Raw genomic sequence first — 27,931 nt, 5'->3', positions numbered from 1 at the left:
GGGCGCGCACAGGGAGTCAGGTCCGGGAGCACCACACAAAGCACCATTTCCTGGTGGGAAGTCTACTCTTTGCTCAGGGCCTAAGGCTCAGCACAAATTAGTGGTGCCCCTGGGGGATCAAAGGTCTCTGCACCAGCCTGGAACATGGTCAGATCTTCTGCCAAACTCCAACCATAGGTCACTGGGATACTTAGAGCCAAGAACACTAGAGTAAAAGGTACCTCAGGACTCATCTGGTCCAATCCTCCACTTATAAAACTCAGGCCCAGAGAGCCACCTCCAAATCAGCCAGGTTCTTCCGAGGTAAACAACAGCAAAGTGTATGAGCATCTAATGATGCCTGACACAGTGCTAAGTCGTGATGCCTGTCACCGCTGCAGAGGCTAACAGTGAAGTAGATAGTGTTATGACCCCTGCTTCACCCACAAAGAACCTACCTAGCCTAAAGAGATTAAGTCACTTGCCCAAGGTCACACAGCAAGGAAGAGTAGTCAGGACTCCAGTCCAGACCACTTTACCCCACGGCCCCAGGCCTCCTCACAGCCCGCTGCATCAGGACTGTAAGCAGGATCTCTGACCTCCCAGCCTCGTAGGGCATTTCCAACCCAGGTTCACTAATGCCGAACGTGGTCTTGACCATGTGCATTGGGCTCAGCTCTTCCACAAAGAAGCCTCTAGACTCCCCACCTGCATCCGGTCCTGCCTCCGCCTGGACCTGTGACGTTCTTTTTCTAGTGCTGCACCTGCTCCTTCCCCACAACCCTCCGCCAAACCAGGATGGCTCTTCCTGCTTCTTCAGCTCAGCTCAAATGTCACCTGTTGAGAGAGACACCCGTCTTTAATGTCTACTCCCAGCCCCTCTTCACGTACTTTACAGACTGCAATTATAAGTCTGCGTGTTTGTGTGTGTATTGTCTCCTCCGCTATGTTTCTGGCAGGCACAGTTCCTGGCGCAGATAGACAATTAGAAGATGTAAAGTGAAGGAACAACCGAATGAATGAACCAGAAAACGAAAGAATACCTTAGTTCTTCTTCGAATAAGTGCCTGCACAGAAGCTTACCCTTGTCCAAGTGATTTTGTTAAGACTACATAATCCAGGGGGCGCCTGGGTGGCTCAGTCGGTTAAGCGTCTGACTTCAGCTCAGGTCACGATCTCACGGTCCGTGAGTTCGAGCCCCGCGTCGGGCTCTGGGCTGATGGCTCAGAGCCTGGAGCCTGCTTCCGATTCTGTGTCTCCCTCGCTCTCTGCCCCTCCCCCGTTCATGCTCTGTTCCTCTCTGTCTCAAAAATAAATAAAAGCGTTAAAAAAAATTAAATATAAAAAAGACTACATAATCCAAAAAGTTACTTTGACCCAAGAGCCTGATAATTATGAGTGTGTATTCCCATGTCTTTTTCTACGTCATATAGAGATAGGTATATGTGGTACCTATATGGGATCCCATTTATGGGAAAATGATTTAACTATGTTATATGATATGTATATTCTACATGTTCTATAGATTACATAACACATAGGTCCACCAATATACATCACCCTAAAAAAAAAAGTACAGAGTATATTTTTTCTGCAATTTGCTTATCTAACCACCTACCCTGAACGTTCTCCCCCGCTACCACATATAATCTGCCTCTTCTCGCGAACAACTACGTATTATTTTCGAAAAATAAAAATTAAAGTACTCACTCTTGGTGGGATACTCAAATAGTCTAAGAATGGCAAGTAGAAATCACTGGATCATAAGCACCTCTTCCCACCATTGCCACATCTCCCAGGCCAGAAGGATGTGGTGTCCAGAGAAGGCTGAGTGAGGGGGTATTCGTGAATGGACAGGAGCACACAGCAGTGCGGTGAGAGGCACAGGCTCCCGTGCAGGAGACAGATGTGGGGTGCAGCTGGATGAGAGCGAAAGAAGGGCAACTAGGAAGAAAAGTTGGGGAGCCTAGGGCTGGGTTCGTCAGGGAGAGCCTCGAGAGGGTCAGAATATGGGGAAGAAAGCTAGAAACCACCCCAGTCGGGGACCGGAAGTCGAAAGACAGAGGGGCTCTTGGAGCAGAAGAGAAGCATAATGGGGAAGTTCTTCCATCCCACGAAGAAGGTGGACAATCTGTCTCCCAGCGGTTTTCCCACCTGGCTTTCCAACACCCAGGAGCATTTGCCTGTTTCCGAGTGAGACGTGTTTATCTCCATTCTGGAGTCTCAAAGTTCAAAACAAACTTCCAAACAAAGGGACCCTCCGCTCTGCAGTTTTCGGCTTCATTCTCTTGCAAGGACAGAGCCAAGATTCTGCTTTCCTGATGACTTTCACAGCCAATTCCACCGGGAATCCCACCCCCAGCTTCCTTCTGCGTCTTTCCTGGCTGCCTCCGATTGTTGTGGACATCCTCACGGGTATAGTTTTTTTTTGTTTGTTTGTTTTGTTTTTAGCTTCTTTTAACTCTTTTCTTCCTATCTTTATAATGATGCAGGAAAAATAAGATTGTTTTCCCAACAGCAATTTGGGGCTGGTAGAGTGGACCAAAGTTCTCTCCAAAGAGCTGGATTCATCAGCATATATTATGAAAAAGAACCCTAGACAAGAAGAACCAATCAGTCAAGCTCCCTGTAGTTGGAAAATTCTGAGACATGTTTTCATGGCCATCACTCTATGGAAAAGCCCAACAGGTTTGCATAAGTAGAAAATGACAAGAATGTCTCTGAGGGCAGGTATAAGTGAGGGATATACTAAAACTCAGCACACGTCATGTTCATTTGCTAAGCATTACACTGAGTATTTTAATACACATAATAATCCATGAGGTGGAAACCATATTAATGTCCATTCTACAGATGAAGAATTTGAGGCTCATAGAGTATCTCAACCAAAGTCACACAGATACTAAATGACGGAGGTAGGACTGAAAATCAGCCAGTCTGGAAATGACTCCCAGACTCTTAACCGAGCCACCATTGGATTTGCCTAATTCATACGTTGCTAACTTAATTATTCTCTACCACCCCTCTTCCAAGTAGGCGTTATGCTCCAGGAGAGCAGGTCCTTGTCTGTCCTATTGTATCCCCAGCAGCCAGCACGGGGCCTAGCACAAAGTAGACACTCAATAGATGCGTACTGAGTGAATGAATTAATGAATGAATGCTATGGTTTTATTTGACGATATCCTGTTATCTGACAATTTCTGAACATTGAGGCTTTGGGTGATAACTAAATATGTTTATTGAACAGTCTTATTAATTTTACCTATTTAGGGGCGCCTGGGTGGCTTGGTCGGTTAAGCGTCCGACTTCGGCTCAGGTCATGATCTCACGGTCCGTGAGTTCGAGCCCCGTGTCGGGCTCTGTGCTGACAGCTCAGAGCCCGGAGCCTGTTTCACATTCTGTGTCTCCCTCTCTCTCTGCTCCTCCCCTGTTCATGCTCTGTGTCTCTCTGTCTCAAAAAGATAAATAAATGTTAAAAAAAGAAAAATTTTAATTTTACCTATTTAACTTACCTGACCCTGTTCCCGGGGCGGGGGTGGGGGGGGGGGGTGGAGGGACAAAACTTTTCCAAGCATTAGAACCTAGCAAGTTACATGAAACTTAAGAATTGAATAAGGAATTCTAATCTGAAAATTTAAAGAGAAAGTACATGCAAATTTAAAGAGATCTTTTGGAATCGTGTATTTAGTGATCACTTTCTATGTGTTCAAAGCTGTTCCAGGCCCCTGGCTTTTTCAGTAGCAAAGGTGGTTTATGAACCACCTGGGATACTCATTTCAAATGCAGAGCAAGAAAACCAGGAAACTGGGAATCTGCATTTTGCGACCATCTCAGTTGGTCTGACGTAAACAGAACTTTGACGCCTGCTGTGAGGAAGTTAAGGTTATTCTCTGCCCGTTGGAAAAAAACCCTAACAAGCTACCAAAATGTGTTTCAAAAACTGCTGACCCTTTGATTTATCTGATGATTCCTTAAGGACTGTGGTGTCTTGGGATCGTGAGCCATATCAATTTTTTTAGTCCTGTATAAGGCAGGAAATGTTGTATTTATCTGCAAGATACTCTTTCCCTAGTTTTGAGCGGGTGGTCACCTACCGTTGCCCTGACATCCCGGACTCCTGTGTACTGATTCACTGTCACACGGAACCAAGCCAGGAGCGAGGGGAACTGGTCCAATTCCGCCGTGAGATGCTGCGTGTCCGAGGGCAGGTGGCTCAGCCTCGGTGACCGACTGTTTGCACGTCCATAAGCCTGGGGTGTGAGTGTTCCCCACGTTTTGATTCTACACATGCTCAAACCAGAGTCCTTCTATAGACAGGGATCAGGGAGTCTCCCAATCTTGTTTTTCTGTACTCAAAAGTCATGCTTCTGTGACCATGAATTAAGTTCAGAAGGTGACAGAAGTAGTCAGGGGACTGTGAGGAACCCCACCCCACGGCATTGCTCACGACCAAAAATTCAGAATATAGGTTTCTGTAATCCACACCCGCAAGAACTAATTACAAAGATAATAATAATAATACTTTGGGCAAGAGTCAGTTGGCCATACAAAAACTGGGGGAACCAGTGAGGTTGAGCCTTTGCCACAGATGGGGAACGACCTCAGGGTGGCGATTCCCAGACCTTCTGCTCTGAGGGCTGTACAATAGTAGATCCAGAAAAGACCTGGGGCATTCTGTCAACAAATGTTTACTGAGACCTCCTATGTGCCAGGCAACGTTCTGGGGATGGGGGGCCCTGTGGTGAACCCACCTGACGAGAGCCATACTCTCAACGAGTTAAGATTCTAGTGGGGAAGGGAGATGATAAACAATTGTCCCAAATGAATCTCATAAAGGGGGAGGGAGGGACACATGTGAGGAGGCTGGTGGAACCCGTCATGTCCACCCACCCGGTCCAACCGCCACCTTACACACGTGAGGAAAATGAGGCAGAAACAGCAGTGACCTGCTCAAGACCAGAGTCCACAGAGCAGGTTCGGAGTGGAGTTAGGAGACGCCTGGGTGGTTCAGTCGGTTAAGCGACCCACTTCAGCTCAGGTCATGATGAGCTCACCGTTTGTGGGTTCGAGCCCCACGGCTGGCTCTGTGCTGACCAGCTCAGAGGCTGGAGCCTGCTTCGGATTCTATGTCTCCCTCTCTCTCTGCCCCTCCCCTGATCGCTCTCTGTCTCTTAAAACTGAATAAACATTTTTAAAAAATTTAAGAAGCAGAGTTGGAAGTGAAAACTGTCTTCCTGCGAAACCCATCCTTTCTTCACAGCCCCTCCCAGTGACTGCTTTATTTCCCTAACACTGTCTCCGCATAGACCCCGGCACTGAGGGAGGGGAAAGAAGCGCTCAAGCACCCCTCGGCTGGCCCCAGGGTACAAGGGTCTCCTGCATCCCCCCCCCCCCACCCCCCCATCACACCCCAAGACCCAGCGAGAAGCCCGGCGGGGCGGGGCCTGGCCACGCGCCGGCGCGTCCAGCAGGTGGCGGCAGCGAGCGGCCGCGCCCCCCGCGCTGCCACCCCGCGAGCCCGCATCATGGATGTCGAGCTCTCCTATTTCGCTTTGCTCGCCTTGGAATTCGAGACTCCAGACGAGGACCAGGATTCATGAGCCGGTCGCAGGGGCCCAGGCAGGGGCCTCTGGCTCCCGACGCTGGCCGAGAGGTGGGTCCCGGGGCGGTGGCTGCTCCCGAGGCCGGGCGGGGACGCGCTGCCCCCGCCCTGCCTCCCCGTGGTCCACACCCCCTTTGGGCTCCGGAGCCGCGGGGACGGAGTAGTCGGGGGTGCGCGCGGGCCGGCGCTGGCAGCCCCGCTCAGCCCGGCACTGGGGTCCGAGGGGCCGCAGGACGCGGCGCGCGTGCCCTCCCGCCGCCTCCTCCTCCCTGCTCTCACCTGCGCCCGTTAGCCCACTAGCCTTCAAGGCCAGTGGCTGCAGCCCAGTCCGCGAGGGTCGGACCGCAGAGGGAGAGAGAGCACCTGAGGATACAGAGCGGGCACTGGACTGCCTTTTCACCCCCCAGGTGATGAGTGAGGTCGGAAGATCGCAAGATTTAAAAAGCAACCGGGTCCTCCGTATTGAATGAAAGACCCAGTGCAAAGGCATCACCATGAACACGAGCAGTAAGTGGGTCCTCCTCTCCTTTGCCATGGGAACAGGGTGGGGGCGGGAGGTGCAGGAGCCTGCGCTGGGGCTGCCTGGAAGGAGGAAGGAAGCCTGCCATCGTGGTGGACACATGGCCCCCAGACTCCTTCGTGGTCCTTCCTGTGCTCCCCCCGGGAAGAGGGATCTGGATCTGGCTTTTCATGGTCATTTTGCTAATGTTTTACTGGCAGCAACACTTGCCTCTGCGGGGAAGGCTGCCTCTCTCCTTCTAGCAATGCCTGGGAAGGCCTAGGAAGCACTAACGAACGTGGCCATTGTCTGACTGTGGGGCTTCTGAGGAGACCTCCCTGCACACAGCTGGAAAGCCACGGAGGACCTGGCTTGTCCTGAAGCTGGGAGGAGCAGGGAGGCTGGCGCTGGGGCTGGTGCTGGGTGGATGTGGGCAGGCAGTGGGCTGGGAGCGAGCAGTTTGATAAACAAATCATCAGGAAGCCACCTCTGGGTCTAGAGATTGTGAAATATCCTGCTTCTGAGCCTGCAGCCCCACGGGCCGGGGGCTGATGGCTCCACACACCTACAAGCTGTGTGGCCATCCTGAGAAGAGAGGAAAGGGACGAGCCCTTCGGCCGAGGTCTCTAACATGCTAGAGAGGCAAGGACTGCTTTGCAGAGACAGGACCAGACATTTTGCTGCTGGGCTGGGCCTCGGCTGCTGAGACACGCAGGCAGAAATGCAAGGAGGCCCAGTCGGTTTCTCTGAGTATAGTCCCTTTGACCGTGGGCACCCAGATGACCACCACCCTGGAGAGGAGGTCGGGGTTCAAATCCTCTCCCTCCTGCCTCCTCATCAGCTTAGCTTGTCCTTCCAGTGGTAGGTGGGATTGTTGAATCAGAAGACACCTAGCAGCATTCAGTTCCCTGGTCTCTGACTTTCCCGGCTGTCTCCTCTCTGGATCCCAGATTGCTCAGTAAAACGAGAAGGGTTGAATCCAAATCTGTAAGTTTCCTCTGAAGACGCTAGAGCTGAACAGCAAGGCTAGAAAAATCAGTACCTTCGGAGGCTGTGTCCAGACCAAACGCACGATTTCCCCACCCTCCCTCCATTTCAGGGCTGGTGGCGTGGAGGGGAGGAAAACAAAGCAACAGCCAGTGAGATGGAAATGAAATATATTTATTTACTATCTATTTGTATGACTCATCTCTCTGCTGTCTTTCTTTGTGTATTACATAGCTCTGCTAAGCAAGCGAGTGTGGCTGAACTCCCTCTGCCTCTTCCAGCCAAAGAATTTTGCCTCTTGATTTTCACAGTCTGGACTGGTGCTTTTTGGCTTTACCCCGGGCTCAGGAAAAGAGCAAAATTCTGTAGACCTGCTCACCTGAGTGGGCCACACGTTTGCATCTGCGTCCTTTCAGCCAAGATGTGAACGGCCTGTCACTTGTCACTGTCTCTAGGGGGGGAAACGGATTTATGGGAGTCCTTTCTCACTATATGATGGAAGAGAAAGATGGCTCATCTATTTTTCAAGAAACTGAGAAATAAGTTCACAAGCAGCTGGCCCTGCCCTTGTCTCTTGTCCCAGTAGCAACACCGAATGTTCCTAAAAGAAGGAAACAGGTTTTACTTTAAAAAAAAAAAAACGGGGGCGCCTGGGTGGCGCAGTCGGTTAAGCGTCCGACTTCAGCTCAGGTCACGATCTCGTGGTCCGTGAGTTCGAGCCCCGCGTCGGGCTCTGGGCTGATGGCTCAGAGCCTGGAGCCTGTTTCCGATTCTGTGTCTCCCTCTCTCTCTGCCCCTCCCCCGTTCATGCTCTGTCTCTCTCTGTCCCAAAAATAAATAAACGTTGAAAAAAAAAATTAAAAAAAAAAAAAAAAACGAAATAACAACCAATAGAGTTGAATACTGCAGAAGATGAAAACTCACAAAAATGCTATTCCAGCCTCTCTAAGTAGGGAGAGTGCGTTCATCTTCCAGGCGTAGTGGAAAATAAACAGAGTACAGTGACGTGGGGAGCCGTGGGGATCCCTAAGGTCCCTCCCCATAAGAAGAAGTGTTTCTCTAAGGGCTACCTGGGGGAACACTGTGGCCACTCATCTCAGGGCTCGGGGGCCGGGGTCCATCATCACCGAGGCTCCTCGCAAGCCTGAGAGGCTGCAAATGGAGAGAACAGACGTCAGACCTCACGGAAGTGAAGGAGTGACAGGGTCACCAGGTTATAGGGACGGGGCGTTGGCGGACGGTCGTTGAGGTGGCCCGATCTAAGCAAAACTGCTCTCCCCTTTGGGATGTGAAATTCTTACGTAATCCTCGTGCCTGAAATTGAACCTAAGAGAAAGTCTTACTCAGTTTTTCTTTCACTTCCACGTACTGGGTCCTCACTCTCCACCAGTCGGTGTGCTAAGCCTCTCACCTGCATGGTCTCCCCAGCTCTCACCCCCAGCCCGTGAGATGGGTGTGTTTACTCCGGTTTTACCGGTGACGCCTCGTAGCTGATGTTCACTAACTCTTCAAGCCGTGCAGTTAGTTGTTGGCTTATGAAAGGTATTTGGACGCATTGCGTTTTGACAGGGTGCATCATGCCTGCTCAGTGGTTCAGATGTCACGGTTGAAGTGGGGCAAAGCATGAGATTATTATGAAGTTGTTATCTGAGCAGGAGGAGTGTGGGGCGGAGGTCTTGGGAGAGCATGTGAGAGCTGACAGAGCTCGGGCTCTGGGATCCGCTGGTCCCGGGGTTCTGGTCCTCCTCTTCCACTTCTCAGCCGCGCGGTCTTCAGCATGGTTGTCGCCGCAAACTGGGGATGATGGGACCCACCTTGCGTGGAATGGAGATGAATATTAACACGGCGTGTAAAATGCAGAGGGTGGTGCCGGGGCCGTAGCTGGCCTCATGTCAGTGACGGCGCTGTCCTTGTCACCACGGTGGTCATTGTGGCCGTTGTCGCTGTGGGCTCTGTGTCATTAGCAGGCGGGTCACTCAGCCTCTCAGATGTCACACCGTTGTCATAAATCGAGGATACCAGAAGTGTGGTTTTGCGGATCGAGCGCGATCACGAGACAACGCTTTGCAAACACACGTGAAATTGTTTGTATTCGTGAGACACCCGTGGCTCAGATGGCAACACCAGGGGAGCGCTCCATCAGCGACTTCTCAGGGCGCTTCTAGTCTCATCACAACGCTTTCCTCCAAAAGCTAGCTGAGCGTTAGTATCCCACAGAGCAGGAATTTGAGACAGAGGGGTAATTTTGGAGGTGATGGAGTGAGGTGGTGGTACAGACGTGGGCGGAATGCCAACGGAACGTCCCGCTGATGCATGCTGTCCGTGCGCCTTCGCTCTGTTCCGTCAGAGCCTTGTCCGTCATCCCACACTCGTCCACATGACCACTGGCCACTTTTCTGAACCCACAGAGCAAGGAAGGCGCTGACCCCAGCCCCATCACTTTCACACGGAGCCATGGAGGCACTCCCATCTAATCTGCATGTAGTTAGGCAACAGGAAATCTTTGGTTATTCCCTGTCAGTGTTGCCCATTCCCATGTCGGCCCTAGGAGCTCCCAAGCCCCTTGGTCCAAAGCCAGGGGAAACTGAGTTTACCGCAGCTGCCAGAGGCCCTGAGCTCCAGAGTCGATTCTGGGTGCCACAAAATGCCGTTCTCCTCACATGGGTCAGAACCCCCAGAGCTTGTCGTCGGCATAAAACTCAGCACCGGCCCATCCTCCAGGTTGGGGAGCGTCATGCACACCATGTACGGTCGGGCCGAGAACCACCCTCCTTCGCCTCATCGGCTTTTCCTGTCCTCTGACCCTTGCCTTGGTCTCCATCATGGATTGGAGTCGCTGTTTTGGAGTAGACTGTTTTGCTAAAGAGACCATTGAGGGGTTATATCACCCCCACAAATGTACCAGGAGGTAAGCAGACACCATCCTGGGGCTGTAAGAACCTGAGCTTTGGGGTATGGGTCCCTGAGTTCAGGTGCAAGATCTGTGGTGCACTGTGTCTGTGATCTTGAACTGGAGAGCTCACGTCTCTGAGCCTAAATTTTATCACGTATGGAACGTGAGCCATCACGCCAAAGTGCAGGGTTGTGGTGAGGATTAAGTGAAATCACGTGAGAAACTCACTGGCATCGGGTCCCAGGGGATGGAGTTGAATCTGAAGTTGAATTGGCCATTGAGTGGAGCCAGGTTCTAGAATGACAGTATCATAAGAACCCAACCCTCTGGTTGGAAATGAGCATGCTGTGCCGCTGTTGTAGCTAGCATTAGGTTCTGCTCATAGGAAAGCCATAGCTTCCTGAAGGAAGGCTTCGGAAAGATTATTAACCCAGTGTCGTATATGGCATGGGTTGAAAATTCAAGACAAGAAGTTGGGATCCTAGCTGAGAGACAACTACCCTGGTTCAGAAAAGGTCTGAGGGCCAGGAGTTTGGGGGTTGCAAGGGAAAAGGTCTTTTAGAAGATAAAATCTACATGGCCTAGCACCTGTTGGATTATAGGGTAAAAACGAAGGGGAGGAAACTATCAGTTAGGGTCCTGCCAGGGAACAGATAAGCAGGTTGAAGGGAGCGAAATAGATGGAGCCTTTGCAAGTGTGTGAGAAGCATGCAGAGAAGCAAACAAGAAGCCAGGACGGCCAAGTTCTAGAAGGCTGGTAACTGCCTGACCTCTCTCTCCTCCCTGCCTCCATCTCCTACTACGCTCCCCGTTGGCCCAATCCAACCAGGGGCCAGAGGGCAAGGAAGGAGGTTGACGGGCCCATAATATTCAGCCTCGCAGGGCACAGTGCTGAGGAGAGAAGGCAGCAGAGTGGGTGTGGAGAGGCCTGGGAGCTCAAAATTGAAGACATCCAGGGAAAGACGCAAGCTCTGCCAGGTCAAGAGCTCCAGGAATTCTTTAGGAACAGTCTCCATTACAAACGCAAACTTGGCGGGACACCCTCTAGAGAGATCTTAAATTCGCCAAATTTAGATAAAGTAGAAATGGCTCTATACTTTATAAAGATGGAGATTTTTTTTTTTCTTTAAACCATGCTTCCCAAGTGAATGAAGCAGTTGTCAACAAATGATTACTTGAGGCTGGGCGGGGGTGTTGGGGGAATAACGTAAGGAACCGTTTAAAAACCATCCGAAATGAGTATAACACACCTCTGTAAATTGCAATGTGATTTCAAGAGTATGTGTGTTGCCTAAAGGAAGTGATATCAGTTCTGAGCTCCAGTTTTCCTATCTGGCAAAGGCTTTAACTTGCTGAGATATCATCTGCTGTGGTGAACGGTCCACAGCTGGCTGAGCTCCAACGGTAGCCAGATTCCATTGTAAGAGAACAGAAAACAACCAGAAGTGTGGAAGCACCTCTGACTTTTTGAATATTTCACCAGTTAAGTTGTTCTCCTTTAGTCCTTAAGGGCACAGACTGGAAATTGCCCCCTACTTGCTGTGTGTTCTTGAGCAAGTCGCTTACCTGCTCTGTACCTCACTCACTTCCTCATCTGACCACACGAGACCTAAAAATAGTGCCTCTCTCATAGCGTTATTGTAAAGAACATGTAAGTTAATCGTTGTGAATTGCTTGAAACACTGCAAGTGTTTATAAAATGAATAAAACCAGTGGATATTCGTTTGCTAGACTTGCCACAACAAAGTACCACAGACCGGGTGGCTTAAACAACAGGAGTTTATTGTCTGACAGTTCTAGAGGCTAGAAATCCAAAATCAGGGCGTCGGCAAGATTGGGTCCCTCTGAGGGCCGTGGAAACAATCTGTTCCAGCCTCTGTCCTTGGGGGTGAATGGCCGTCTTCTACCTGTGTCCCTTCACATCATCTTTCCTCTGTGTGTCTCCAAATTTCCCCTTTTGATAAGGACACAAGTCATATTGGACGGGGGCCCATTCTAATGACCTCATTTTAACTTGGGTCCCTTTGTAAAGATCATATCTCTAGATAAGGTCACATTCTGGGAAGAGAGGGTTAGGACTCCACAACACAGGAATTCAATCGGTAACACAGTATTTGTTACAAAAATGACCCCCTCCAGGAGAAGGCTTTTCTGTGGGTTGGTTTCCCCTGAATATCAGCTACCCCCTACCCCACCCCCCCCACCCCCCACCCCCCCGCGCTAGTGGAAGATGCTGACCTCTGACCAGCAGGGATAGAGCCTCTCCCTGAGCACTTGAAGGGTAGGAGGTCCCCAGAAGGGAGGACTGTGGAGGCCTAGTATCCCACACTCAGTCTGTCTGAAGAAAATATACTCCCCACTCCATCCTCTCTCTGGGTCATTATGCAAAAGTGTAGCATCTCAGTGGTGTAACAGAATTTATAGTCACGATAATTGGTTTTCAATCTGCCTCGTTCCTGGGAATGTCCAACATGAGGAATAAGAATTGGATTGCTCGTTTGTTCACTCAACAGATATTTACCGACCACCAACCCTGCACCAGGCATGATGCGGGGGGACACAGTAGTAAATATAACAGCCATGGCTCCTGCCTTCGTGGGTCATGCGGGCCATCTGAAAAACGGGCCATCTGGTGGCCAGCGTGATGGGACATGTTTTATTTGCCCTTCCTCAGGTTTTCAATGAACTTGAATTCTTTGCCAACGTTGGGAAACTGGGAAATCGAGATGTCAAATCTGGGATTCCTAGCTCCTCTTGAAAAAGCCAGAGAGGGGAAGGTCTCCATCCCTGCCCCTATTTTCCTACCTGACACTAGTCAGTAGGATCGCCTGCTTTTAGTGGGGCAGGTGCGGGTCTCTAGGGCAGAGCCCAGTTGCCACTGCTTCGTCTCAAACTGCACAAGGACAGCCTTGTACTTCTATGCTCCCTCGCCCCTGTGCACGTTTTAATGTTTAAACCCCAGTCTAGTAGATGATCAAGGCAACATTAAACACAGAGAAGTGTCTCTTCCCACAGAGATGCCAAGACGGCAACATATCCACTAATTTTTCCCGGAGAAAGCTTGGTCTAGAGTTAGCAACTGATTAACACCGCCATGCTGTTAAAGTCCCCTTGGAATGAGCAAACTCCTGTCGCACAAATAAGGATTTCCTCAGCTGACCCATTCCCAGAAGGGTGATATCATATCCTGTCCGATACAGTTGGGCAAACATGTCCTGCCCCCATCTCCTAGAGGTCACTTTTGTTTCCAGGGGAACCTAATAGTAGGGGGTAGGGCACAGACCGAAGGAAGGCAATTCTGGATAACCCATCCCAGCTCTGGGTCCTTTTTCCAAACCAAAGGAAGGTACCGTGAAAGGCTGAACTATTCCAGAGATTGTTCTGACATATGGGGCCAGCCTGGTCCTTTTGAGGAGATCTGGTCAACAGCATGAGTTCTGTGTCAGTAAGGTCAGTTTATGTACCCACCCAGCTAAGGAGTGATTGCCAGAAGGTGATCGCTGAACTTGACCTCATGTAGCATTCATCCCATATGGCTACTCAAGACTTCTCCTCTGTCATTACAAGGTTCTCCTGCTTGAGAAACAAAGGTGAGTAAGTGGATAATGCCAACATAATTTCTTCAGTGGAGAGCAGATTTTTCTTCATTCTTCTAGAAGGAATAAGGTAGCAAATAATTCATAGAAAGCAAAGCACAATGTCTAACACATCGTAGGTGCTCCAAAGATATTTGATGAATTCATTTATTAATGAAAAGCCTGCTCTTTTTTCTTGATGATAAAGAGCTCTCTACTAAGTTCTGGGTTCATCTTTTGGACCGTCTGCTAAGTTGCCCACTTGGACGTTCCCAGGCACTTCAAACTCAGCCTAAAATTTAATAAATTTATTCTCTTTAAAAGAAAAAGTAGAGAAAAACTACTTCAACTCTAGAAAATAGTTGATCGCTAGAAGAGTCACCTAAGTGAGTCATTAAAAAGTAGTCCTCGTTGGGGCACCTGGGTGACTCAGTGGGTTGAATGTCCTACTTTGGCTCAAATGATGATCCCACAGCACACGAGTTCGAGCTCTGCATCTGTCTCTGCTCTGACAGCCTGGAGCCTCCCTCGGGTTCTGCATTTCCCTCTCCTCACGCTCCCGTGTTCAGTCTGTGTCCACGTCTGGTCACTCCTACCTCCCAAGCCTGGCTGGACCTCTTCCATTCCTCAGCTACTATCGCTTCCCTCTGTTTACGACACGAAGTATGGCAGCCACTGGAGTAAAAGGTTGGAGGAGGGGAGGAGGGGATCTCAAGTTCAGTAGGAGGCAGTGGGGCAATGTGGGCTTGCCGGATGACACGATTCCAGGCTGCATGGACAGGAGGAGATCGTAGCATAGCTCTGCAGAACCCCGATGAGGCTGTGTCTGAAGCACGGCATTCAGGCAGACAGTGATCAACCAGAGCGTGCCCAGGAAAGGGTGGCCAGAAGGATAGAGAGAGAGCATTGAAGGGGCAGTGGGGAGGTGTCAGAGTCAGCCCCATGCATCTGCTTTGTGTCCCTCAGAGAGGATGAATGACCCCTTGATGATTTCACACAGTGCTACGGGGATGTGCCCTGCAACCCAGAAGTCCCTAGCCTCTTTACTAAGTTTATCACCAGCCAGACGAGGGGTCCAGACAGGCTATGCTTTGCTGTCCCATCGCTCCCAGTGCCGTGGTTACGGCCGTGTTCTCCTGCAACAGCCCCCACACCCTCTCTTGGCAGAATTCCACTCTGTGCTGCCTGTATCCTTTCCAAACCTTCTTCCTCGCATCTGCTTAATTTTGTGCAGAGCGCAGGTCTTTCTCCATGAGCTGTTATCTCTTGCCCTCACCAGCACCAGCAGGGGCAATGGAGCGACTGCTTTGCAATAGTCTGTCTAATGACACAGTTGATCTATTTTAAGCACCTGAAGCACACCCCACTGCTGCCAATCTTCCCTCAGCAAGCTGCTCTCAGCACGCTGGAGCAGAGGCAGCCTGAGGTCTGTTCCTGCTTTTTGAGATCTGGGGAAACAGCCCAGGGATCCGGACCCTGCCCGTCCAAAGACGATCTAAGGCAACCGTAAAATTAGATATTTTTACGGTCAGCATGAGTTATTCTGGAAGCAGAAATGCCTGTGATGCTAGGATTATATGGGGCAGGAACCTCAAGTGAACAAAAATCCATCTTTCGAGGGACAGACACAGAGCCTGTGCCCTTCGCATGTAGAGAGGAGAGACCTGGGAGGCAGCATTTCGGGAACAAAGAGAAGCCCAACCCCCATCAGAGATCTCTTAGGCCCCCAGCACGTTTTTCTCCTCCTCCTAATCAAGAGACATTCTTTTCCAACTAGAGGCTGAGTGCAAATGTTTTACGTATACGAGTTATTTAATCCTTGCAACAATCCTACGTGGGTCTTCTCTGTATCGTAAACCTAAGACACTCCCTGTGTTATGTTGGCTCTCAGCATCCTTCACAGAACTCACCGCAGTCGGTAACAGTTTCATCCATTCGCATGTGTACTTTGTTTTTGTCTCTTACTGTCTTTGGACAGTAAACCACATGATGACAGGCCTGTCTGTTTTGTTCACTTGCCGGGTGCTCCAGACTCATCACGGTGCTTGACCCAGAGTGACGATAGCTAACGTGAGCATTTACGGTGGACCAGGCACTGTGCTAACTAAACTCTTCACAGACAGAAACTCACTTTACAACTTTGATTGAAAGTTGTAGGAGATAGGTAGTAATCGTGCCCTCATTTTCCAGAGGAGGGAATTAGAGCCCAAGGACCGAGTCATTGGCCCCAAATCTCACATTTAATAAGCAATGATGAAAAAATGCTCAACATCACTAATCATTAGGGAAATGCAAACCAAAACCACAATGAGAGGACGCCTGGGTGGCTCAGTCGGTTAGGCATCCGACTTCGGCTCAGGTCATGATCTCAGGGTCTGTGGGTTCGAGCCCCGCATCGGGTTCTGTGCTGACAGCTCAGAGCCTGGAGCCTACTTCAGGTTCTGTGTCTCCCTCTCTCTCTCTGCCCCTCCCCAATGCGCACGCACGCTCTCTCTCTCAAAAATAAACATTTAAAAAATGTTTTAAAAACACACAATGAGAGAACACCTCACACCTGTCAGAATGGCTTGTATCAAAAAGACAAGGAATAACAAGTGTTGGTGAGGATGTGGAGGAACAAGAACCCTTGTGCACCAGTGGTGGGAAAGTGGCTTGGTGCAGCCACTATGGAAAACAGGGTGGAGGTTTCTCAGAAATTAAAAATAGAACTACCATTTGATCCAGCAATTCCACTTCTGGGTATTTACCCAACGAAAATGAAAACACTAATTTGAAAAGATGCATGCACCCCTGTGTTTATGGCAGCGTTATTTACAATGGCCAAGATATGGAAGCAGCCTAAGTGTCCACTGTTAGATGAGTGGGTAAAAAAGGTGTGAGATATATATATCCACAATGGAATATTACTCAACCTCAAAAAAGAATGTGATCTTGTCATTTGCAACAGCATAGACGGACCTAGAAGGTATCATGCTAAGTGAAATAAGTAAGACAGAGAAAGACAAATACTATGTGATTTCACTCATAGGTGGAAGCTAAAAAAAAACAGAAACAAGCATTAAAAAAGCAGAAACAGTCCCATAAATACAAAGAATATACAGGTGGTTGACAGAGGGAACGGGAAGCGGGTAGGGGCAAAATGAGTGAAGGGGAGTGGGAGACACAGGCTTCCAGTTACGGAATGAGTAAGTCACAGGAATGAAAGGCACAGCAGGGGGAATATAGTCAGTGATATTGTGATAGCATTAGCTACACTTGGGGTGAGCATAGCATAATCTATAGAGAAGTTGAATCCCTATGTTGTACACCTGAAACCAATATGACATTGTGTGTCGACTCTAATAAGAAAATAATCATGGGGCGCCTGGGTGGCACAGTCGGTTGAGCGTCCGACTTCAGCCAGGTCACGATCTCGCGGTCCGGGAGTTCGAGCCCCGCGTCAGGCTCTGGGCTGATGGCTCGGAGCCTGGAGCCTGCTTCCGATTCTGTGTCTCCCTCTCTCTCTGCCCCTCCCCCGTTCATGCTCTGTCTCTCTCTGTCTCAAAAATAAATAAAACGTTAAAAAAAAATTTAAAAAAAAAAAAAGAAAATAATCATAAGTAGTGAAACCTTGAGCGAAGATGCAAATGGATGAATTGAACAAGGAATATTCAATTCTCCCCTTTTTCATGAAAGGGAAATGAGGTTCAACGTGAAGACACCTGGCCACCCTCACGTGAGCTGGGAGCTATAGGGCAGGCGTCTAGAACCATGTCCATCTGACCCTGATCTCCTTTCCCTCCTTCCTGCTTCCTCCTTTTCACCATCTTTCCCCATTTTACACTAACGAGCATCACAGGGGGAAGGTGTGGGTTGGGGTCGCTGATCCTCCAGTCAGTCTCCTGTTAGATGCCCAGCCCTGCTGTCCCATTCACTGGGGCAATGACACAAATCCCTGCTCTGGGTAGAGCAGCATGCCAGGCCTTGTGGTGTGGGAGATGCACAGGACAGAGAGCATGACCTTGGATCATGTCCTTTCAGTCACCGAAGGGTGGACACAAGTATGTGACTGAAATACTAGAGAAGCCATCATGGGTGTTGAGGGAGAAGGAAAGAGTGAAGGAGAAGACAGGCCAGATTCCTTTGGAAGACTTGGGACATCCTTTGTCGAGAAGACCTTGGGAAGCGAATACACTTTTGTTGGGTAGAGTATAAGGGAAAGTTGGGGCATTCCAGATGGGCTTCCGCAATCCTTCTCCAGCATGAATTCCACAGTCCGTGTTGCACAATGTCTGTGTCCTGGGCCCTTGGCTGGGGTGGGGACGAAATAAATAGATGCAGAGTGTTCCAGGAAATGTCAGGAAAGTCCAGTTGGTCTGTACTCTGTAGAGTATGACTAGGTGGCCAGAGAGGAAATAAGCCTGGGCAGTTGGTGAGGATCAGATTTTTTCGAGTTTTAAATGCCAGTCTAGAGGGTGTTTGTTACAGTCTATGGCCAATGAGGAGCTGTGGGAGGTTCTGAGCCAAGCAGTGACCTGACCAGAGCTGTGCATTATTTAGAACTATCCCCTCGGCAACACATACCTGATGGACGGGAGAGCCCACGGGCAGTGAGAGGCAGGCTAAGCTCAGTGGTGCCGGGTGAGTGGATGGCAGGGGAGGTGCGAGGTACAGAGAGCCCGCTGTGCATTACTGCTCTGACGCCCACAGGTAGACCTGTTATCTGATTCTGATTTCTGGGACTGGGAACTGATACTTTGAAAACTAGGTTACTAACCAAATCCAGCCGCCTAGATAGTGTATTTGATAAACACCTGAGCTGCGGAGTCAGACTACCTGGGTTCACATTCCAGCTCGGCCACTCGCTAGCCATGCAGGCTTCGGTGCCTTGCTTTGTCCCCAAAGTTGCAGTTTTGTCTCAAGATGGGAATATTGGGGTAATGCTTAGCGAGGGAATGGAGGTATGATGCTTAACACAGTGCCCGGCACACGAAAACGCTCGGTAATGATTAATAGTGGTAAAGGGATGAAATCCATTTGAATGTGTGCGGGAAACCTCTTTTAAATACACAAAGTAATTGGGGCGCCTGGGTGGCTCAGTTGGCCAAGCGTCTGACTTTGGCTCAGGTCATGATCTCATGGTTCATGGGTTCGAGACCCCCATCGGGCTCTCTGCTGTCAGCATAGAGCCTTGCTCAGGTCCTCTGCCCTCCCCCCTTCTGCCCCTCCCACTCATCCTCTCTCATAAATAAACAAACAAATCAATAAACACACAAATTAATCGACACATAGTGTCGTTACGATGCAGTTCGCCTTTTCGTCATCCCATCGCGAAAGGGGAGCAAAGGTATGGATTGATAACCCAGGGCTCTGTTTGGCTGACATTTAAGGAATGCTTTATTATACGTCCGACTACATTCTAAACTTTCCTCAAATGGTCTCTTTTGATCCTAGGCTTGAGTCAGAAATAAAATTAGTGCTGTAGAGGATAATACTAATTGAGTAGGGAGCATGTCGTACTAGACCAGGGGTTGACGCCTTTTTCTGTAATGGGCTGGGTAGTAAATATTTTGGATTCTGTAGGCCATACAGTCTCTGTGGCATGAAAGCAGCCCCCAGACAATGCGTAATCAAATGGGTGAGGCTTCTGTCCAATCAGAATTTATTTACAAAACTAGAGGCGCCCGGGGTGGCTCAGTCGGTTAAGCAGCCGACTTCGGCTCAGGTCATGATCTCACAGTTCGTGAGTTCGAACCCCGCGTCGCACTCTGTGCTGACAGCTCAGAGCCCGGAGCCTCCTCCGGATTCTGTGTCTCCCTCTCTCTCTGCCCCTCCCCTGCTCGCACTCTGCATCTTTCTCTCTCAAAAATAAATAAACATTAAAAAAATTTTTTTAAGTATTTACCAGAATGAAAGTGGAGAGCGACTTAACCCCCGAGCCAGAGTTGGCTGACCCCGATGCTACATAATCTCCACCATCTCTTCCAGCGTTGACATTACACTGCAACAGTGACACCGAAATGCCTAGTCCTTAGCTCGTCATTGTAACTACAAGGGGAATTTACTTCGAATATGATACACAAGACGCACTGGAAAGATTGACACAGAAAGGCCTATACAAAGTTGTCTCCAGTCTTTGTGCCATCATCATCTTCAGCACACCCCATAATTCACACTGTCCCCAAGGGGCCACTTAATGCCAGGCTGCCCAGGGTGCCCTGGGATCTGTTCAGTAGCCGGCTCTTGGGCTATAGAGAACGATACTGGGAAAAGACACACAGGGTGGTACTCCACACCCCTGCTTCCTGTCCAGAACGGAGTCTCCTCCTGCTTTGCTCCCCGTTCACACTTCCTACTCAAAGCCCCCATTCCCTTGTAAGGAAATACCGTAGCCAGGTGTCTGTTCAGTTACCATCCCTCCCTCTGATTCTTTCCCACCAATTCCATGCTGGGGCATGTAATGGCTGTCAGCTGTAGTGTTCTGCGGCTCCCCCAGGTGACGACATGTGACCTAGACTGGCCAATCAGAGTTTCCCATCTACCTTGGCCGCAAACATTGCTCATCAGTGGACATTAGACCCAAGAAAAGCCAACCAGAGTATTCCTGGAAGTTGAGCAGGGAGCCATTGGGAAGGAGAAATATTCATTTCATTGAGGTTGCTGAGCTGAGGAGATTCTGGGAGGGCCCAGGGATTCCAGTGGCCATTCTTATCCAGTATGTGGGAGGAAGAAGCTGTCTGAAAAATAAAGAAAGTCAGAGCTCTGACCATACAGTAAGGCCCCCAAATCTAGCCAGACCTGAAGTCAGAGGCTACTACCTACCACTCCCCAGCCCCCGGACCTCCCAGTTGGAAGGACCAACAAATTCACTTTTTGCTTAAACTACACTTCAGCGGGGTTTCTGTAAATTACAACAGAAAGGATCCTAACTAGGGCACTTCTTTTTTAACCATTCTTCCCTTTGGCAACTATCTCCTATAATTATTCCCATTTATCAAAATCCTAGTCATCTGTAAGCTAAAAGACTCTTCCAGTCCAGCCTCCTCTCATCCACCCCTGAAGTGATTTCATTCCTTCTTCTCAAGTCCCTGGCCCTTGATTTAAAACATTCTTATGGTCACAGGTCATTTGCTGGAGATCAAAGTGGTTTCTTCATGCGCATTTCCTAGCACTCTTCTTAGCGTATAAGCTCCTTGACGAGAGGAGCCATAAGTCAGATGTCCATAGGGTAGATTTCCTCCCCAACTTCATGCTACAGACCAGGAGGGAGCCGGAGAGTTACTGCTGGAGCTTATAAATCCATGCGTGCGCTAAGCCTCTAATGCATAATATTCTGTCAAATCCGTGTGCTGGAGAAAATTCAGTATGGCCAAAAGCTACCATAACTATTACTTAAACGTAATACTAATATAGAGAGGCTAGCAAATACTTGGGGCATTCAAAATAAGTCCTCAAGTGATCTGAGTGTTATTACATGGATGTACACGTATGTGGAAACCTTTTGAGTTTTACATTTAGATGTGTGCACTTTAGGCAAGTTATGCCGCCATTCAAAGTCAAAACTGAAATAAAAATACAGGAGTCCTCATAGTTGACAAATCTGTCCATCACTAGTCAATACACAAAAAATTAATTTGAAATGCATCAGAGACCTAAATAAACTGAAAGCTAAAACTATACAGGTCCTAGAAGAAAATATAAAAGAATAGCTTATGGCCCTGAGGTAGGCAATGACTCCTTAGAACCCTAAAAGCAGCAAAAAAAAAAAAAAGGCAAGAAATTCTAACAGACACTTCACAAAATAACATATACGAATGGTCAATCAGTACACAAAACATGTACAACATCATTACTCATCAGGGAGATGCAACTTAAAACGACCAATTTAAACCCACCAAAATGGCTAAAATTCCTCACACATCGTGGGTGGGAATGTAAAATGGTACAACTTTGGGAGCCCGTGAGTTTCCTAAAAACTGAACGCACGCCTACCTATGATCCAGCACCCCCACCCCTAGGTATTTACCCATGAGAGATGAAAACATGTATCTGCAAAAAAAGATTTGTGCAGGAATGTTCCTGGCAGCTTGACTCATAACATCCCAAAGCTGAAAACAACCCAAATGTTCATCTACAGACAAAAAAATAAACAAATTGTGTTACATTTTACACAGTGGATTGCTACTCACCAGAATGAATAAATAAATAAATAGCCAACTATTGATACAAGCCATAGCATAAATGAAATCTCACAAGCATGCCAAGTAAAGGACCCAGATGTAAAAGATCACATACTGTATGATTCCATTATACGAAGTTCGAGAACAGGCAAAACTAATCTATGGGGGTGGAAATTATAATAGTTTGCCTCCGGTTGGGGAAGGAGTGATTGATTGCAACAGCTTGCAGCAAATTATCTGGAGTGGTGCAAACTGCCCAATCTTGACTGTAGATGTTGTTTACATGGGTTTATGCATTTGTCAAAGCATTGTTTTTAAGGTCTACGTACTTCATGATTTTTTAAAACCTTTTCAGTGCTTGTTTATTTTTGAGAAAGAGAGAGAGCTCAAGCAGGGGAGGGGCAGAGAGAGAGGGAGACACAGCATCTGAAGCAGGCTCCAGGCTCCAAGCTGTCAGCAGGGAGCCCAACACGGGGCTCAAAATCACGAACTGTGAGATCATGACCTGAGCCAAAGTCAGATGCTGAACCAACTGGGCCACCCAGGTGCCCCTACATATTTCATTTATAATTTATACCCAACTTATGTGTGTGTGTGTGTGTGTGTGTGTCTATATATATTATAAGTATTATATATATATAAGTATTATGTATATATATAATATGTATATAAACATACGTACACACATTTACATATATATGTGTATATATATGTATATATACATATACATATGTGTATATATAAATATATACGTATATATAGTTATGTATAAACTTTTATACTCTAAATTTTACATATAAATAATATATAGGTATGTAAATATATACTAGGTATAGATATATAAATATATAGGTACATAAATATACATCATATATAAATATATAACAATTATATACATATACATTATATGTATAAATATATATATATAAAGAGAGAGAGAGACAGAGAGAGACCTTTTAAAACATTCCTAAGCTTAGAAACAGAAGAACTGACTCCAAATCTCAACTCTCCTATGAACTCTGTGATATCTGCTAGGATCCTCATCAACCTAATAGATCTCTCAGCCTCGCTTACCTCAAAGGGCTGTTTCAACTGTAATAACACCTGGGAAAGGGATTGGGAAACTTTCAACTGTATATTTTAAGAGTCTCCTCTGCAAGTTACTTTGTGTAGCTCTCTCCCTGACCCAGATGTTCTAGCTATACTGGCCCCCTTGAACTCGCCATGTGCTTCCCAGCCTCAGGGCCCTTGCTCATGCTGTTCCTCCACCCACATTCTTCTTCTCCCTGGTCTGCCATGGCTGGCTTCAAATTCTTGCAGTGTCAGCCGACATGCTTTATCTTCAGATTACCTGTCCCCACCCCTTACTCATTTCCTTCTTTCGACTAGTCCTACTTTGTAGTTATTTATTTGTTTATTGACTTACTGTGTATCTTCCCCCATGGAATTGTGAATGCCCAAAGAATAGGAAGCATGCTGTTTTTATTCACCAGTGCATCCCTAGTCCTTAACACATAGCAATTACCCAGTCTGCAAGAAATTACCCAAGTTTATTGCCAAATAAATGACTACACCAACACGCATGAGCTTCAGGGCATGGTCTTTAAAATCTGCTTGTACTGACTGGTCTTCCCTGGACTTGGTGGGTACCAGAAAAGGGACACCAGGGTAATGCTAGTGTCATTGTAGCGTGCTCACTTGGGAAAAGCTTTGGGGGTCAAAGGACTCAAGAAAACCTTAGGACACCTTGTCCTTAGGAAGTCTGAGACACTCTGTATTCATAGCTATTCTTTATGGTCCCTCTGTTGGCTCACCACCTGGCGTTCTGACTGTACCTCCGGGTTGAGAAGAATCTGAAGCACAAATAGGCCAACTATCTAACAGGCAAGAATTGTCCTCCAGCTCCAGAGCCCTTTGCGTCCCGTACCCGGCACAGAGACCGGAAGCAAATGGTATGAATGCCTGTGTCCGTCCTCTTGCTTGGCACTTTTCAGACTTCTGGCTTCTCAGGGAGCCTTTTAGCCCTAATCTCCTCTGTCCCCCTCCCTCTAATAATCGAACCACTGTCTTCTCTTGGGTTTTCTGGATCTGAATGCCATTGCCCTTACTGAGGTCATTTCTCTTTTCGGTATTAGCCTCAGGTTGAGTGGCTGCCCCCACGTCCAGGACACCTGAGCGTCACACATAGCTAATCTGCCTGTGGGAGCTCTCTGAAACCTTCTGTTTTATAACTGGAATGTGTTTGCTGGCCTGGATTATTTTGGCTTCCGTGACATCAGTGCTATGGGGAAATGCTCCTTAGCCAGTGGCAAAGTCCATTTGACTGTATGAACTTAGAGAATGCTCTGGTGAAAATGTAGGGGCTTTGAACTAGAGGAGAAGTTTCCCCCTGCCCCCCACCTACTTCCTCTGTAGCCAAAATTCTGTTTCTCTCTGCCTGTATCCCTTGAAATCTGTATTACTTTCAATAGATAATGTCAATAAGCCCTTTATGTGAGTGGGATTTGGGGCTTCTCTGTTTCTCATCTGAGAATCTGTCCTATGCCAATGCGTTCGGGCCTGTGGCCCACATGTTAATTATTGTACCGGGTTTCTGGAGTCGACTGGGGACAGAATGCCTTTTTGGCTAGAAAAGAGGTATTCTGGTAGGATTTTTTTTTTCTTGAAGCATTAATCTAGCTTAGAGAGGCTGAGAGAGCAAAAATGCTTGTGTGTTTCATTGACATTTGCTCCTTCTTTTCTGAGCAACACGTTTAACTGGGGTTTGGGAATCAAATGTTAATGAATCTCTTGGGATTTCTTGAACCTATATTGGCAATAATCATTTTTTCTGACATCAGTGCCAGGATATAAAAAACAAAAAAACAATATTTTAGGATGCAGAATAGTGGAAAGGGAGCCTAGTGGTCTCTGTGAGTGTGTGAGTGAGTGTGTGTGTGTGTGTGTGTGTGCGCGCGCAAAAGTGTAGAAAAGAAAGTTCACTGAACTAGGGTCAGAAGGCATATGTAGGAGTCTGGCCACATCTCTCCAGCTCCCTGAGCCTCAGTTTTTTCATCCATAAAACGGGCAACATGACCGTCACCTCTCCTGACTCCCATGTCTGGTGAAAGTCAAATGAGGCAGTGAATGAGAAAGCCTTTGGGGTAGCCTCTGTTTTGCTAGTTATTAAGTAGATGCCTTTTTCCCTTGGCTATTCTTTGAAAGAGAAGCCAGCATATATTTGGCTTTTTTTTTTTTTTATTACTTTTGGTTGCTGGCTATGTGTCTTTTAATCATTCAAATTTAATACAATTCTGCACAGCAGTTGAGCAAAGGCAAATCCAGCTTTATTTGGGTGATAGGTAAATAGGGCAAGGTAAAAAGAGTCAGTTCATTGCGGGTTTAGTGTCCTTATGTTCAGTTGTCCTCATTTTAAATATTTCATCCCATTGTTAGGCCATGCGTCCAACCATGCATTTCGGTCTCTCATTCAGAAAGCGTGGTCTCTACAATTAAGTGATAATAAAAAGAGACATAGGACAGCGAGCGCAGGATAGAGGCTTTGCACTTCTCTTTGGGTCTGGAAGGGCAGTGGACAAGCCAGACCATAAAGAAAGAACCCTTTCATCACTCTCGTCGGAGCAGGTGATTTGTTTGGGCCAACAGGCCCAGAATTTCACCCCTCAGCTCCTTTCACAATTCCCAGGTGAGTGGTACCTGGTGACACCTGTGTCCAGCTCGGGAAGGACATCCTGCGTCCATCTCGGTAGGCCTCACCTTTTACTGTGCCCCTTCCTCAAAGCTCTGACACTTGTCAGCTGCTCTTTGGATGATTTCTGCTGGTGACTAGCCTGACAAAGGCAGTGGGGCAAGAGCAGTCAGGACTTCTTCCTGCTGGAAGCCATCTGCCTCGGGATGCGTTTTCCAGGAAACGTCACCCGTCCGAATGCAGAAGCCCCTCTGGCGTGTCTGTTTCAGACTGGGAGTCTCTGGTGTTGAGAAAGATCAGGATGCATTTGAGGAAAAAGGAAGAAAGCCAGTGTGGCTATCATGCACTGCCAGAGGGGAAAAGGGTCTGGGAAGAGATGGGGGAAGCTGGCAGGGACCGGGCCACGCAGGGCCTTGCAGACCATGGCAGGCAGTCTGGCTGTATCCCAAAGGTCAAGTGAAGCCACTGAATGGTGTTAAATGCCATTGGCGGTGGTGGGAGTCAAGGTGAAGCGTCATCAGATTTGCATTTTGAAAGCATCTCTGTGGCTACTGTGTGGAGAGTGGGTGAGGAGAAGGTCCGGTGTGGACCTGCTGGGCAAGAGATGTTAGGGCTGAGGTGGTGCAGGGCATATTGTACTCTAGGGGCATTGCATAATCTTGATTCCCTGGCAGCTTTTATACCCTTTATATTATTTAAAATACTGCTGTGGAGCCTATATAAGTTTGCTTGGGCTACCCTAACAAAATACCCCACGTGGGTGGCTTAAACAACAGAAATCTATCTGACGATAGCTCTGGAGGCTCGAAGTCTGAGATCGAGGGGTCATCAGGGTTGGTTTCTCCGAGGCCTCTCTCCTTGGCTTGTGGACGGCTGTCTTCTTCCTGTGCTTTCACATCGCCGCGTGCATGCTCCTGCCCTGATCTCCTCTTCTTATAAGGACATCAGTCTATTAGGTTAGAGCCTACCCTAATGGCTTCATTTTAACCTAATCACCTCCTTAAAGACCCTGACTCCAAATAAAGCCACATTTTGATCCCCAACGTGCTTTTATTTTTTGATTCCTTACAAAGGGTATTGAGCTGAGCTTTAGTGTTTCTGGTATTTGTCATTGTGCGTCCCCCCCCACACACACACCCACCCCTACCCAGTAACCACATTGTGTATAGGAAAAGTTACATAACCATTTGATGGATTTCATTTGGGTTTTGGTCTTCCACCAGAATGTTGAACTTGACCATGTTGTGATTTCTATTACAGCGTGGTTTAGCCACAGAAATTTCCTGTACTGGCTCCTAGTTACTTCTTGGGAACATGTCTGTTGCATTTGCCTTCTTTGTGGGCTCAAGAAATACCTGTTGTAGGAAACAGCTGTCAAGTTCATCCTGACCAGAAACTTAACTCCTCACCTCATCCCACGGGCGTGTCTAAATGTTTGGCGAGGACCCGCAAGAATCCTCTAGGCTGTAGCATTTCTCCTCAAGCAATTTAAAATCTGCTAAGGGAAATAAAGCAAGCACAAGTAACGCCATTATAGGTTGAAAATGTTCTAGGTCAGTGGTGGTCCCCTGACCAGCAGCAGGAGCATCACCAGGGAACTCATTAGAAATGCAAATTCTCAGCCTCACGCCAGACCTATTCAATGGAAAACCGGGGCATTGGGGCCCAGCAATCTGTCTTTTGACAAGACATTTAGGGATTGTGATGCCTGCTCAAGTTTGAGAACCACTGCTTAGTCATAAGGAGTATATGCCATGAGTTTTTAAAGAAGAGAGCTCATATTTAGAGGAAAGTGAGGGGAGAATCTGGAAGAATTTCTAGAAGTATGTTGCATACGAGATAGGACTTGAGGAGTGGGTTGGATTTTGATATTTATATGTAGATGATCATATTTACTACAGTTGCCATCTGCATGTTTATGTATTTCTTTTACAGAAGTAATTAACAGCCTGGACTCTTAACTCGAAAGATCTGCTAGCTGTCCCTTCCTTGCATTTTAACTGGCTCACTATGAATTGAAGCTTCCACCAACATATGCTCAGTTATAGAACTGGCAATTACAATTGGAGGCATTTTGTTGGCGGATAGTTTCCATTCCAAACATAGCTTGAATTGGAGGTGGAGATTCTACCTCTCTATCCTTGAGGTAAAATCAGGCCAAAGCATCCTTGAATCTCATAGCGGCTAGGGAGCGTTAAAATCATCTAGTCTAATACCCAGCCAGACAACCTCTGAGCTGGCTTTGAAACATGGGTGGCATCAGGACGCTGAGCATAGACACACACACTTCTGCTAGCCCACTGAATGAATCTGTAGCAGGGGTGGGCAAGCTGTGGCTCAAAGGTTAATTCCGGCCCACTGCCTATCTTTGTAAATAAAAGTTTTATTGGAACGCAGCCATGCTCATTCATTTTCCTGTTGTCTATGGCTGCTTTTGAGCTACAATGGTGCAGAATTTTAACCCCCTCCTTAAGATTGTATTTGCAGGAGCTCTTGGTTCAAATTAACTCACGTTAAACCGGATTCTGTGGGCTCCTGGACTTTTGAGC

At 47.9% G+C, this 27,931-nt stretch overlaps 1 protein-coding gene across 7 annotated transcripts in view; it reads left to right on the top strand.

Moving 5' to 3' along the window:
• The first annotated feature begins 5,464 nt into the window (after nucleotides 1–5,464).
• The window catches only part of ABLIM3 (actin binding LIM protein family member 3), a 110,162-nt gene continuing 87,695 nt past the window's right edge, over nucleotides 5,465–27,931 (top strand). For 3 of the 7 annotated variants that reach the window (XM_043598287.1, XM_043598302.1, XM_043598279.1), the window contains exons 1-2: nucleotides 5,465–5,632; nucleotides 5,989–6,088. In XM_043598287.1, the coding sequence (XP_043454222.1) occupies nucleotides 6,076–6,088 (13 nt within the window). In that variant the 5' untranslated portion in view covers nucleotides 5,465–5,632; nucleotides 5,989–6,075. The remainder of the gene's footprint in view (nucleotides 5,633–5,988; nucleotides 6,089–27,931) is intronic. The other 4 variants (XM_043598328.1, XM_043598311.1, XM_043598295.1 and 1 more) reach the window with 3 other exon arrangements.

Source organism: Prionailurus bengalensis, chromosome A1, assembly GCF_016509475.1.
Source record: "Prionailurus bengalensis isolate Pbe53 chromosome A1, Fcat_Pben_1.1_paternal_pri, whole genome shotgun sequence".
NCBI classification, from domain to species: Eukaryota; Metazoa; Chordata; class Mammalia; order Carnivora; family Felidae; genus Prionailurus; species Prionailurus bengalensis.
Note: the sequence above shows the minus strand (reverse complement) of the source record. Positions and strands in the feature narration are given on the sequence as shown.